This window comes from Micropterus salmoides, unplaced genomic scaffold (assembly GCF_014851395.1).
Source record: "Micropterus salmoides isolate LMB-PRFRI ecotype aquatic unplaced genomic scaffold, ASM1485139v1 Ms_hic_scaffold_14, whole genome shotgun sequence".
Lineage (NCBI taxonomy): Eukaryota > Metazoa > Chordata > Actinopteri > Centrarchiformes > Centrarchidae > Micropterus > Micropterus salmoides.
In genome coordinates, this window is record NW_024040485.1 from 13,565,566 (window position 1) to 13,579,932 (window position 14,367).

Below are 14,367 nucleotides of genomic sequence, written 5' to 3' on the forward strand. Positions count from 1 at the left end.
TTCACCTATAGTATATAGATATAATTTAATTTAATCAGATAGAATTGTTTTGAATGAACAGACTTTTCTAGCTTTCTGTTTTCTTAAATTTGAATAGAATAATATAATAGTATTGTAACTGTAACTGCATAAACTTAATAAGAAAACAATAAACAAGTCCCAACTTCTGAAATGTATTTATTTATTTAGAACATGTTGTAACACACCACACAAAATAAAACCCATTTCTACCTCCCTCTCCCCTCCCAAAAAATAAAAGGCTAAATCTCACTCTGTCCCTCCTGAGAAACGCCTGGTCTCAGGGGGTAGAGGACAAGGTGGTAGAGCCTCCACTTACGGCCTAGAAATGGGTAATATATTTAATAAATATGTCTTTTCTTTTTATTTCTTTTTCTTAAAGAATTATTGGTCTTTAGTGTCAGGAATGAGTCACATGGGAAATAAGGGCAGAAGAGGTCGTTCATTTAGGATTGTTAAAAAAAGCTTCAAAACATCTTGAAATGTCTGAGAATCTGAAAATGTTTGAATTGCATACCACCTTGACATGGTGCCATGCAGGAATCTGTACAGACACAATGATGACCCATTAAGTATTAATCAGTGGATGTGATTGTTGTATCAAAACAAAGCTTCACACATTTATATTCATGAAGCATACACAGACAGTTTTTCAGTGAGCAATAAGCAGCCTCCTGGGGTGTCATTGTGGCTCTGTTGCCACGTCATCCCCTTTTGTCTCTCCCAATTATTTCTGTCTGTCTCTGCTGTGAACTATTAGATTAAGGTAAAGCTACAAAAAGCAGCAGCCTGTGATAGTGGTGCTCACGCACACATCTTCAGAAGGCAACAGATCCCACTGGCAGTGATCATATTTGTGAGCAAAATATCAATGCCATTGTGTGTCAGCATGGATGATCAATTTTGTTCGCTAAGAGACGCACTAAGGATATCTGCACCAGTGGTGATGGATACACATGACACAGACAATGATTTAAACATCCAGCTTTGGTACATTTTCTTCTCACTTTAGCTAATGTATGTCTGTCTAAATGTGTCTGACATTGCAACCTTTCACAAATGCCTTTAGATCCCTTTCAACAATGAAACCTTACAAAATCTGATGTCATTGTACTTTGTCCCCCAGCTTACAGAATTTAAATCATGGCAAGCTTTTGACCTGAACTTGTATTTTGAACTCCACGTAAAGAAGACGCAGATCCTCTGGTAGAGCACAACTAGCCATTCCTAGGTCTAAGCTAAAAACTAAAGGAGACAGGGCCTTTGCTGTCAGGGCCATATTGAATTGCTTATGTTTTATACACTGATTGTTGTAAATCACTGTTGATGCCAATGTTTATCTTTTTAATTTTGACTTTTGGATGTTTTTATATTGATTATTGTAAACCACTGTGTGAGGCCTATTCTAATTTTTAGCAAATTTTCTCATAAAGTACTTTGTTACCTGTATTTAAAAGTGCTATACAAATGAACCTATTATTATTTATTATTAATATTATGTACACACTGTGTGGACACACTGTATTTCTTTCTTCAGTGACAGTGGTAGTTTTTGAGGTACGTTAAAATGCAAAAATGTCAGTGGACTATATACTAGAACGATATTCATTTGAAACAAAGCAGCTTTGACAGGCAGCACTGCCTTCAGATGTGAGGTGGAGTGATTCCGGATGAAATTGATTATTTTCGAGTTTGACGGGGCATGGAGATCAATTCAATTTAGAGTGCGAACGTCGCTCTACGGGGTAGGTCAGATAAGAACAAGCAACAAGTCAAGAGTGATGGCTAGGTTACTACAGCAATTGCAGGAGAATAGCAGCATTTTCTTAGTAGAGCATGCACTATGAGGAGCTCAGTTTGTTTTTCTAAAAGTAATGCATTTTTATTTCTGCTTATCTAGTTTAAAAGACAATACTGTCTCTACAAGAATATGACTATTGCATCATTATTTCATTTATGATATTTATTTAATCCATCACTTCCAGAAGCATTATGATTAGTTTTCTTTACAGTCTATTGATTTATTCTCAACTAGGTAAATAAAAATGTGCTGTATTGAATAGATACTGCTCAGCATACTGGTCCATTTTTTGCTTGAGATTGCATTCTTGCAGCACAATCAGAAAAAGTAGTTGATATATAGTACATGACTAATCACACTGCCATCTAGTGATGTTAAATGTATTCAAACTTGCTGAAATAAACAAAATGACTAAAAAATAGCATACAGTATTGACGTGATACATCACTGCACAAAAGTACGTCTACTAGTGAAGCCAGAGTCTGAAAATCCGTAAATTTCAAAAGTTTGAAATAAAAGAGTTCAAGAGGCACAGATCAAAATCAAGACCAGACAATCTGCTGACAGAACGTGTCTCGTCAATGCATCACCATGAATTGTGGGTGACTGTAATGAACACCTTGATACCTGATTATGGATATCAATGTCCTCACCAATTTAACTCATGCTATAGACCTTGAACAACATTTCACATGCAGAAAAAGTGCTTATCACTGCTTCCCCACTGTCTTAGTAGATAACAGCGCATTACTTTATTTCTACTTACTGTAAATGAGCACATTAGGACTCCGCTATTTATTTTCTTTCCATTACATGTAAATGAGAGGCACTAAGAGATGAATGGACTCATAGAGGCACAAACCGTTTTCTGGCATGAGTAAAGTTCACAGATCCCTCATATACTGATGGCTAACTTTAACCTCTGCGTTCACAGCTCCACTATTTACTTTAGTTTCTGGATGCAGTCAATGGTCTGCAGGAAGCATTGGTCCAGAACGAGGGAATACCTCTGAGGAGAAGGATGGAGAAAGGAGTCATTCAAACCTGGAATGACAAATAGGTGAGGCTGTTTACGTATGCTGTGTTTACATAAGTTTGTGTTTGGTTTGGTGGGTTATTGGGCATTTTGGAATAAATCTACACCTTTCTGCGTAATACAGCTATATAAAACAATATTAAAATTGTTTGGTGAAGTGTAATTTATTTGAAAGTGATGACACTCTTTAATGACTGCAGTCAAGAGAAGTCATATTAATCTATGACAACATTGGTTAGTAACAGAAATTGCACAGTATAATGAGTATTCAACAGCAATAAGCTTTATTTAAAATCAAAATCAACTGTCACATGAAATAAGAGCTTTAGATTACATGTTTCGGAAAATATTGTAAATGCTCACAAACATGGACTCCATTTTTATATTAAGTTGTTATGGCAGATTAAAAAAAATAAAAAATACAACCAAACAAAAATTTACTAAATTAAACATTTTCCCTGGAATCGGATGCAGTTAGGGACCATGACAAGTATTTGCTTCATCAACACCCTTTTTGACGCACATTACTACATTTGATTCGTGTCTGTCAATGCCGCAGGGCCTGTAGTCATCCGGCTCATCTAATCATCTCATCTGTTCCTCCAATGACACCACTCATTCTAATACATTAAAGGGAGCCTCACCTTATATCCAGGAGGTATTCAATACAAGTTGTTTTTTGTTACTCTGAGCATAAAGGCTTTCTGTATCCTGTCCAAACTGATATTTTTGTCTTGTGGCACTTTCTCGCTCAGTCCAATGGGGACCTGCCAATCTCCCACAGGGTCCTGGAAGAAATAGTGCGGTATTTGAAGCAGCACACTAACTCAGCCATGGTTTTAAATTAAGCGTGATGTGGAGGGAGGGGAGAAGGAGGGGGAGCTCTGCTGAAATCCTTTTGGCTACATCGGAAGAAAATAACTCGGATGTTAGTATGAATGTAAAGGCCACTCCCACCAGGCCACGCACATCCAGACAACCTTTGGATTAAGAAGCTAAGATCTACATACATGTGACATGCTCTGGGGAGAGTATAAAGGACTACAGTGGGAGTTCGTGCAGCTTGAGTCCGCATTCATTTTCAACCACTATTCCCACACAGCTGGTTTCGAGTCAGAAGTAATTAGCAGTAAAATTTAAAAGGAATATTGAAGTTTTTGGGAACTTAACTGGGGTGTTGACTATTTGGATTGGCCTGTCTCACGTTTATGTACAACTATCTGGAGCCAAAAAACACTTTTTAAAAAGTCTAGGAGGGTCACGGCCATGAACGTAAAACAATATATTTAGAAGATTTAGATTTAGAAGAAGATTTTGTCCCTTTTTATTGATTAAACTGGATGTTTCATTAGTTTACAAATATACTTTAAAAACAGCTCTGTATACATGTAATGCACTTCAGGCTGCCAGTGGAGTAAAATACATCTATAGTGACATTTATAAAATAGCACACAGACAAAATATAAAACTATGGGGAGACATCCTATCAGCAACATTTTTGCAATCAGTAGGAACATTTGTCAGGGTTGAAAGCTCTGCAACCCAAGGTCAACTGGTTAAACCGAGGTAATCGAATGCACAAAGGAACCATCCCATCACGTCTTTGAGAGTTCAAATGGGAGAAAAACACGGAGATCCGTATGATCTTGTAAGGAGAGCCGGTTTCCTGCAGGCTGCTGTTTGTTACGTGTGACAGGAGAGGGTAGGGCTCAGCTGGACGTGAGGCTTAGCAGGGACCAGCCAGTCCCCTGGTTAGTGTCTTGTCTGGGCTGTCACAGAGCCTGCAGGAAAACATGCTTGACTTGTCTCATCACGTCACTGCAGAACTGTAGGTCATGGTGGAGAGTGCTCTTTAGCTGTGCCCTCAGCGCCTCCGTTTCCTCCAGCTAAATGACCAGCCAGGAGACAACATCCATGACAAGAGCAACATGAACATCTCTGTGTAGCCCAAACATGAGTGTTAGAATGGACACTGTCCATAGGCAGTGTGTCCATTGCCATGCATCATTATTTCTGTCATCTGGTGTAAAAATATATTTTTTCCCCAGAACCAAGCTCAAGACAACTACAGTGTTGTCAAAGTTAGAAATAAAATGTTTACAAATAACAATGGACTCATTGTACAGTTTACTCAGCGTGTCTGTGGACAGTCCCTGCTGCTCAGAGACTCCTGCCACCCTGGTACTGAGGGATGCTGCTTCTGAGGGACAGAGTCGTGATAGCCAAAAGCGAGACAGTCAAGGGAGAAATTGATGAGTCAGAGCATTAAAAAAAAAAGACTAACATAAAAATCTGCTTGACATTGTAGCATCATGCTGTCACTGAGTCTTGGCATACCAGTTTTACCCTTGCTGCTTTTATTGCTCTTACTTTGAATCTAATTTTGACCTCTCCAGCTGCTGCTCCAGGATTACTATCCGGTGGCGCTCCTCCAGGTACTTCTGTTCTGCCTCCAAAAACATCTGGTTTGTCTCTTTCTCTCTGGAAGATGATTAATGGATAGATTGACTTATTTAATAATAAAAATGTATAAACTTAAAGGGTCATTTCAGTATTACTTATTTTGCCATGTTTTTATCTCTGTGTGACTAAGTGGGACAACAGTTTTTGAAATTGGTCCAGTATTGAGCGAGCGCACTGCAATCGGCAGCAGCGAAACCGTGCTGCAACATAATCCTTGCGGGCAATTGCAACAATTATGTGACTTTAGTGTTTTAAAGGGTTAAAAACACCAAAGTCACACAAGCAAACTAACTGGCCAAGACTGGATAATGAGATAATGCAATTTCAGATTTAGTCATACAATGTGATTCTAGGAAATATAAAATTAAATTTCTTTGCATTGTTTTGACCTCAGTTGCATGTGATGAAGGCTGTAAATCTATTGGCTTCAGTGCACCCTCAGGCATGATTTTGACTAAATAAATAAAATAAACTCCAAAGCCAAGTGGAAACAACCTTGCAATCCTCAGAAAGCATTACGTGTCTATGGCCTTGAAATGGGCACATATATGGACTACAAATTAATAGAATATTATAGTGGTGTGGTATTGAAATGTTCCCTCATACCTTATTAAAAAAGGAAATAAAAATATAAACATGAAAAATAACATTTCAAAAGGTTCATAGCTCCTTTGGTAAATAATTTAATTTATTTGTACCTGCAAACAAACTCTCACATGCTGCCACCACTGGTAAGGATGCGTGCTATAAGCCTAATGCTTTTGTTCTGTTTACAAAAGCTAATATTACTGACATTTCATTAACCCTTTCATACATAATTTATTGAAAAGAAAAACATTTTTAAAGATTTATACAACCCAAAATTGTGCTATAATTAAAATATGCAATAAAGGTGTAAAATGCAATTTTAGTAGCAATATGGATAAATAATAAAAACCATTCACTGCTGATACAGTAACAACTCATTATATTGTTATCCTTGTCTAACTTCATGTTAAATCATCTCAGTTATAACATATTGCATCCAATATGTAAAAGATTACATAGTGCTAGTAAAAACTGGAAAAACCTGGAAATCAAAAAGGCAAATTTGTCTCTGTATGCAAGTATAAAGTTGCTATTTAATGTTGTAATATATACTTTTGCATTATTTATGTTCATCCATTTGTTTTATTATAATATAATACAATTCATCACACCTTCGATATACTAGCAGGTCACAGAAATCAAACTTAATGCAATCTGACTCCACTGTTGCATGATGTCTACATGTGTGGACAGTTGGTTTTTGGTGTATAAAAACATTTCACTCTAAATTTTTGTTTAAAAAAACAGACATGTAAATAATACTTACACACTTACACTTTTTTAACCTTGATTGACGCCCTTGAATTTCACAGATATGCCTGAGCCATCACTATTGGCCATTCATTGGACTGCTGAGGTCATCAAACAATGAATATTTGGAATCCAAGATAGCACTGTTACAATATTGCTATCAATCAAATGACATTGCTCTCAAGTGGCTTGGAGAACATAACCATGATATATTAACTCACAATGGAGTTCAAATACCTGTCCACAAATGTGGACACCATGCATGAAAGGGGTAAGACAATTTAATATTGGATAATTTTAGCAATAAAAAAAAAGAGCCAACAAGATACTACGTGTATTTTACTGAGTAATCTCTGACTAAATCCTCAATAAGAAAGGTAACAGAATGGAAAAGTTATTGCTTTTGAGGATGACTTATGGCCAATACTGCTGGCACACATTATTCGCTTGTTTTGTTGTGATATTTGTTTTTTTGTTCTCCAAGATAGGCATTTCACCAAACACCATGCAACAGTGACAGGAAAAAATTGAGATCAACAAAGTGGAGACAAAATTTATATTACCTTGTCTGTAGGACATTAACCAGCTCAAGGAGTCTGTCCTTCTCTGTGCAGATAATTTTATATTCACTACACTTAGTGATCAATGTGCTCAAATCAGCTGAACACTGTGGACATTTTGAAGAACTTGGACCCCTGAGAACAACAGGATACAACATTAAAACAATCGTTTTGCTGTTAATGCATTTCACAGTGGTACAGAAATTGATGAATGTATCAAGAAAGGAATAAATAGAGAAGCTTTATGTCCACTTACTTGAATTCTATATTATTTCCCACCGCAGGCAGCACCAATTTATGACCAAATTTAGAAACTGATCTGGAAAAATAGTTGATAGACGTTGATTTTAACAGAAATCCCAGCTAAAAACACTAACAAAGCAGTAAGGCAACAAACTAAATCAATAACCTGATTACAGAGAGTCCCCCATCAGCCAGAGTGAATTATTAACCCTTATTTTGCCAGACAAGATGTATTAGAAACCAGTTAGTAGATATGTGTCTTGTATTCAGACTGAATAATTAATTAAAGTAAATTAACAATATTCACACTCCAGTGATCATTTAGCATGACTACAATGAGCACACATACCCTGAAGATGTTATTCGCTTGTTAATGTCTCCCTCTTCAGGGGGAAATCCTGAACTGCAAATTGTTGTCTTGAGGCTGGACTTCGGTCTTTCCATGCCCTCTTCCTGTACACATTTCATGTGAATGACCAAGCATTATGAGAAAACTATGAACGGACAAATAACTTTTCAACTCAAATTTTGTGCTGATTGCTAAGACGTCAAATACCTTCTCCTTGCTGAGTTTAGATGTAATTCCCATGACTTTGCTTTGCTATTGTTTTGTTTACCTTGATAGAGAGCTGCTGGATTTTCTCCTGTAGTTCTTTGATCTTTGCCTCTCTCTTAGCAACTATCTGCTTAAGATTCTGGATGAGAGTGTTGTGCTCTGAAGGCTCACTGCTAAGCTTTTGTCTTGGGCTCTGCTGGATCTCCTTGCTCTGTAGGTTTTGCTGTTGGCTGAGCTGTCTCAGCATCTCCTGCATCCGGGTTTGCTGCTTCTGCCACAATTAGAAGGGGTAATTATTGTTGAGAACAATGTAGTACAGCATGGGCTTATTACAGAAGATCCTTCTTTCCACGTCTGTGGCTTATTTTAACTCATAAATCTGAAATCCCTGTTTATTTAGTTTTTGGTCTGTGTAACAAGAACCAGTCTGTATATGTTAATGACCTATTGTAAAACATTTCATGCCTTTCGTGGAGGAGTAGCTCCTAAACCACAAAATGTCAGATGGGTTATAATTGTTTAGTTGACAAAATTCCATAGTCATTTGGGCTCATGAGCTTCAGAAAAAAAACACATTTTGCACAGTGGTCAACCTGAAAACATGCCTGCATTTTTTGCTCAAAAGATGATTCACAAGAAATACAGGGTTTTCACATAATAACTGAATCAATACCTAATTAAGATATACACCATTTGTGTGTACACATAACAGAACATACACCGAGTATATAAATATAACAAGATATTTTTCTCTCATCTAATTCCTTACCAGCAGAGCATCGACAAGCTCATCGTCATGTTTGCCCTTCTTCAGGAGGGTGGAGATCTGCACCTTCAGAGTTTTCATTTCTGTGGACAGAGATTTGTTCCTGGCTTTAGAGGCTTCCAGCTTTTTCTTCACATCCTCGTGGTCTTTCAGGAGGGCCTCATGGTCCACTGAGATCCTCTGTACAGTTTTTGAAGGACGACAGGGCCTTGGCACATTAACAAATTCACATTTTAATGAATTTACAACTTATGGATACACACCTCTAACGCTTCCCTCTTCTCCTTCTCAATGGTGCGGATGTGGCCGAGGTTCCTGTTTTCAGGAGGTTTTTTTTGAAGGACCCCCATGCCCAGAAACTCTTCCTCTATACTCAGGACATTTGGTTGTCTTCGCTGTGTTGACTGCTTCAACTGCTGCTCAAGGTCTCTCACCTGTTGCACAATTCACATTGTTAACGTTGAATTCTATGTTGTTTTATTTGCTATCTTAGTGACTTTGCAAAGCACTTTATTAACTCTATAAATAACTGTGTAACCTTATTTGCAGAAGCACATTATTATCTACGTTATAATAAATTTTTTATCTTACCCTAGTCTGAAGAGCCAGTATCTGCTGAGAGCGACCTCTAAAGCTCCCAGGGCAGCTTAGTAATTGCTGAAGGTTGACCTCCTCTCCAACCTCACTGATCAAAACCTACAACAGCAGGAGCAGTTCATATTTTGGAATACAGAAGTCACTGATGACTAATCATATGATTATGTGATATTCTTCTTAAACAGTTAGACTACACAGGAAAAAAACTGTACCACCTTCTGAGCTACTTTCAACTCCTGTTTGACGGCTTGAACCTGATTGCGATACTCAATCACTTTCAGCTGGGCAGCAGCAAATTTTTCCTGCAGTGATTTCACCACAGGATTTTCCTGCTTTTGTGAAAAAATGATATATGATTTAGATTGAGTTGCAATCATTCAAGTTAGGGAGGCATAAAAATATTCTTTTGGTGAATTTTAACCTCAATAATTACCTCACAGTCTTCAGATGACCTCTTGTCTTGTGACTTTGTGTCTACCTTTTGCCCAGGTAGAGAGTGCACCAAAGCGGCCTGCAGCTATAGAAAGGAGTATAATATTGCAATTATTCATTCTTCTCTCTGTAATACATCATATCATTTTACAAATATTATAAACAATCTATCTTTGTTTATACAAATATATGGTTTAACACAAATTATAAACAGCTGTGTGCTGAAATGATAAACATTCATCCAACATATAAAATGAAATGATATTCCTAATACAAAACTTTGATACCTCTTTCTCAAGCTCTTTGATTTTGTTGCTGTTTTGCTTGAATTTACTCTTTTCTCGCTCAATTTCAGCAGTCAGCTCTCTATTTTTCTTGGACAGCTCAACAATCTTGGTGGCTGCTATATCTCCTGCCAAACCAGATGTGCCTAAACAGAGTGGATGAGTCATGAGGAAGCTGTGACCTATCTATAGCATCATCACTGTGGTCCAAAATAAGTGGAAGTAATGTTATTATACCTGTTAAAAACAGTAGTTCTCCTTCTCTTTTCTTTTTCAGGTGTTGAATTTCAAAATCCTTTTCACTTAGAAGTTTGAAGAGCCGACCATTTTCATCCTTAAGCTCCCTCAGCTGGTCCATCAAATTTTGATTGTCATTCTGTAGCAGTCTATGGGAAGGTAATTAAAATGGATTGTGTCTAATTGCAAGTTAAGACCATGACAATTCATGTAGGTGATGAATATTTCACTTGAAGAATTCTAATGTGTGCTTATTTATATTTATATGTTTTGTTTAATTAGTCCAAACAATTTAAGCGGTCACTGAGTAAAAAAACTTTAGTTAACATTTATTTCAGCATTTGTAAGACTTACCTGTCTTCAAGATTGTCTGCCAAAATACCTTTCTTAGACAGATCCAAATCATCCTGGGTAACACCATTATTAAGCCTATTTGGTACTTTCTCCTTTTTCCTATCCAGTTTTCTTTTCTCCTGCTGTTTTTGTAGCGCTTGAAACTGAAGCCGCAGATCATTCAGTTCATCATCATGCTCCATGATCTCTGGTTTATGGTATAAGGAGAAAATAATCCACTTTTAAAGGGGGAAATGGCAGTGGAAATCAATATAGACTCTCATGGACTCTATTTGAAAGCTGCAGCACGGTTAAGTGGCGCACCTTTACCAGTATAGCAATCTTGGCTCCATTGTTAACTTGTCTTACAGACAAAGTTATAATACTTGTTGTTTAAATAAATGCCTTAAATGTTTATTCATCCTTGTGAAAGTAACGTTAGCAACAAAAACAATAGCTAGCTAGTCCTCTTCATAGCTCCTTAAGATGGCATCTGACAGCCCTCCTTCTTGTTGTGCATCACATGGTTATGTTGATGACCCTTGTAGCCTAAGTGTGGCAAGTCATGAGCCTATAAACAGACTGAAACTGATTACCCCAGACTTGTTGGGGAAAAAATCCATTACAACATTAATGTTTATGATCATTTCAGTGACTGTGAACACGTTGGATACCTCCCACTCTATTAATCCTACTCTTTCAAGTTCTTACTAAGTGGCATATACGTTAAGGTTGTATAAAGACAAAATAGCTCACCTGTAATTTATCCAAGTACCGCCCTTGTAAACAAATTAGAGGGTGTTTTGCATTGAATCATTTTATCTGGTAGGTGAAGACTCTGTAGCAGCTTCCTGATTGCGACGCTACGGTATCTATAGCAACGGCATCCAGAGACAAGATCTCGCGGGACTACTAGTCTGTAACGTTATAGTCAGGGCTGGGCAATAAAACAAAAAAAGACAACCTAATTATCGCAACATAATTTTCCTCAACAACAATACAACATATGTTCAATAAATGTTCAATAGGCTAAATGTTTGATTTAATTCATTTGAATCACAAACAAATTAGCACCTTTTTATATACAGTCTATGATTAGCACTTAAGATAAGTGAAGATTAAGCCCTTAAGATAAAATAAGATTAAGATATAACCTATTTATTTTGTTGAGGAAAAAGGACTGAAAAAAAGATTTAACCTAATTTTAGTCATGCATATTTGTTGAAACTTAAAAGAAATAATGATTTCAATGACAATCAATATCGAATGATATATTTTTTTAAATTGTTGTGATGACATTTTTGGCTGTGGGCTTATTGCTCAGCCCTAGTTCTAGTAAAATATTTTTCAAGTTGTCGATCTTTCACACATCTTTCAATTTTTCACATTTCAATTTCAAGTAAATTGAGGAAGAAGACCTGCAAGTGTTCTGTTTGTCAGTCGTTTTTTAATTTGGAGAGTAGTTTGGGGGAAGTAGGAGGCGGGAAATGAGGTGTAAAGTCAGCGACACTAACAGTTAACTTTAGGTTAACACTGGCTGTGTCCGAAATCACCCACTACTCACTATATAGTGGACTATATAGTGAGCTTGCCATTTTGTAGTGCTGTCCGAATGTATAGTAAGAGTCATTATACCCTATATAGTCCACTCAATGTATCCCAGAATTCATTTTGAAAAGTAGTTTACAACCGGTGGTCACTAACCAAGCCCTACATACCATGATGCATTGCGCTGATAGAAAAAAACTGATTGTCCGACGGCAATGAGGAAATTAACGACCGATCGGAGTAGTGTCCGAAAGTGTTGTTTTAATAATGCGAGTGAGCTCACTATATAGTGCTCTACATACCACTCCCTACATAGGGGCTAGGGAGTAGTGAATGAGTATATGTCTATGGGTTAACAGGTGCAAAACCTCTTGATTGATTAAAGAATTATTCTTTGCTAAACTATGCCAAATTAATAAGTGATGTCCAACTTTTACTATAGTGGTACGGTTGGTTTTGCTGTAGGCTAGCGCTATCAGTAGTTAGGAATATATTGACCTTGTTATTGACATTACGGTGCAAAAGGTGAGTTCAAACGTGCCACAAAAATCTTAGCAAAAGAGTTGCAGGTCACAGCAGATGTGAGGGAGAGAGATGCTTGCTGCAGGTCCCCGCTCAGAGGAGACTTGCCTCGTCTCTCAAGGGCAGCAAGAATCGTGGTCGAAAACCTCGAAAGACCTACAAGTAAAGTAGGCTATGTATAATATTAGCAGTAGGCCTAGTAGTATGTAAAACTAGAGTCAAGCCTTTATCATTGAGCAATATCCTACATGACCACAAGGGGGCAAGATCGCAGCTTTTTGCAAACTGCCAAAGGTAAATAGCCTAGACTATGGGATATAATAGGTGGTAAATGCACAATAGCACATTCATTTTGTTTTGTGAGGTTGGAAAATACTGGCTAAAGATGCAAACATTGCCTGTTTAAACCATGTATGTTCTTAGTTTTAATTAACTCTTGAAACAGAAAAGAGGAATACTTCTTCTTATTTTCCTGGAAATGTAAATCCATATTTAAGTAGGCCTACCTCAGTCATCCCTTGATACATATCCATGTAATATTTGTGTAAACAATGCAAAGCTACAGAGTTAGCATTGTCAGCCTACGTGCACCCTCAGGTGTTAATTTGGTGGACTAAACAAGTAGGTACCTGACAAACATGCTCTCCACTTGAATTTTTGTGAGGTACACGGCATTACCTTGTACATGAAAGTTGCATAATATTTACTGGATCTCAGGTAAAGACATTTTATTGTGAGTAAGAGTCTACTCATCATCACAGCAGTTCCCAAAGTCACAATGACACAGCATTTTAGGGCATATTGCTGCCTTAAATTAGTGTGATGTATTTCTGTTTGAATTGGATCCTATGGTGGGGCAGTGCACAGGAAAGCATAACATTAAGATATCCACGAGGGCAATCAGATTTTTTATTTGATGGGAGTGGTAGGGTAATTTTCAAAGATGTTTAATGGTTTTATTGGTTGGAATTTTTGGACAACAATTGGTTCACAATGAAGTGAGCACTAAACATGGTCTATTCTCAGGAAACTAAGTTCACTTTTGGCCTCAGGTGAGGATAACAAAGATGGTCATTCATCGTGGGGCAAGACACACTACATAGCAGCTTTTGACAAAATGACAAAGGTTTAGGAGTAGATTAGGGGTATATAAACTCTTTAAACAGAAAAGTGAACTATTCTTCTCATTTAACAGGTTCTTATTTTACAAGTACCTCAGTCATCCCTTCATACACATCCATGTATAATTGTGTGTACAAAGTATGGGGAGTGATGGAAGCTACGGGGTCATTACTTACATGCACCCTGAGGTGTTACTGTGTTGGACAAAACAAGTAGGTACTGGACATACACTCTACTTGCATTTTTGTGAGGTACAGAGTGTTACCTGGTACATGACAGTTGCATAATATTTACTGGATCTCAGGTAAAGTCATTGTGCTCTTGAGTGATAGCCTACTCCTCATCACCACGCATTTACAAAGTCACAATGACACAGCATGTTAGAGCATATTGCTGCCTTAAATTGGTGTGATGCAATTCAATTGAATTGGATCCTAGGGTGGGGCAGTACACAGGAAAGCATAAAGTTAAGATATGAGGGAAATCAGCGGTTTTATTTGATGGGAGTGGT

At 37.4% G+C, this 14,367-nt stretch overlaps 1 protein-coding gene across 2 annotated transcripts; it reads right to left on the reverse strand.

Annotated features, from left to right (window-relative positions):
* Window positions 1–3,116: 3,116 nt before the first annotated feature.
* On the reverse strand, window positions 3,117–10,872 carry ccdc13 (coiled-coil domain containing 13). 2 transcript variants are annotated; one of them, XM_038717785.1, is made up of 14 exons: window positions 10,686–10,872; window positions 10,332–10,480; window positions 10,098–10,240; window positions 9,812–9,895; window positions 9,594–9,710; window positions 9,373–9,477; window positions 9,045–9,215; window positions 8,785–8,961; window positions 8,077–8,286; window positions 7,809–7,912; window positions 7,473–7,535; window positions 7,220–7,351; window positions 5,226–5,336; window positions 3,117–5,055 (listed from the first exon to the last, which is right to left on the reverse strand). In XM_038717785.1, exons 1-14 carry the CDS (start codon window positions 10,865–10,867, stop codon window positions 5,016–5,018), a joined length of 1,788 nt encoding a protein of 595 aa, XP_038573713.1. In that variant the 5' UTR covers window positions 10,868–10,872; the 3' UTR covers window positions 3,117–5,015. The 2 variants fall into 2 exon arrangements, 1 of the variants encoding a protein (XP_038573713.1); XR_005444269.1 differs by lacking the exon at window positions 3,117–5,055 and adding an exon at window positions 6,681–6,757 and having other exon boundaries at window positions 5,250–5,336.
* Between the last annotated feature and the right edge of the window lie 3,495 nt (window positions 10,873–14,367).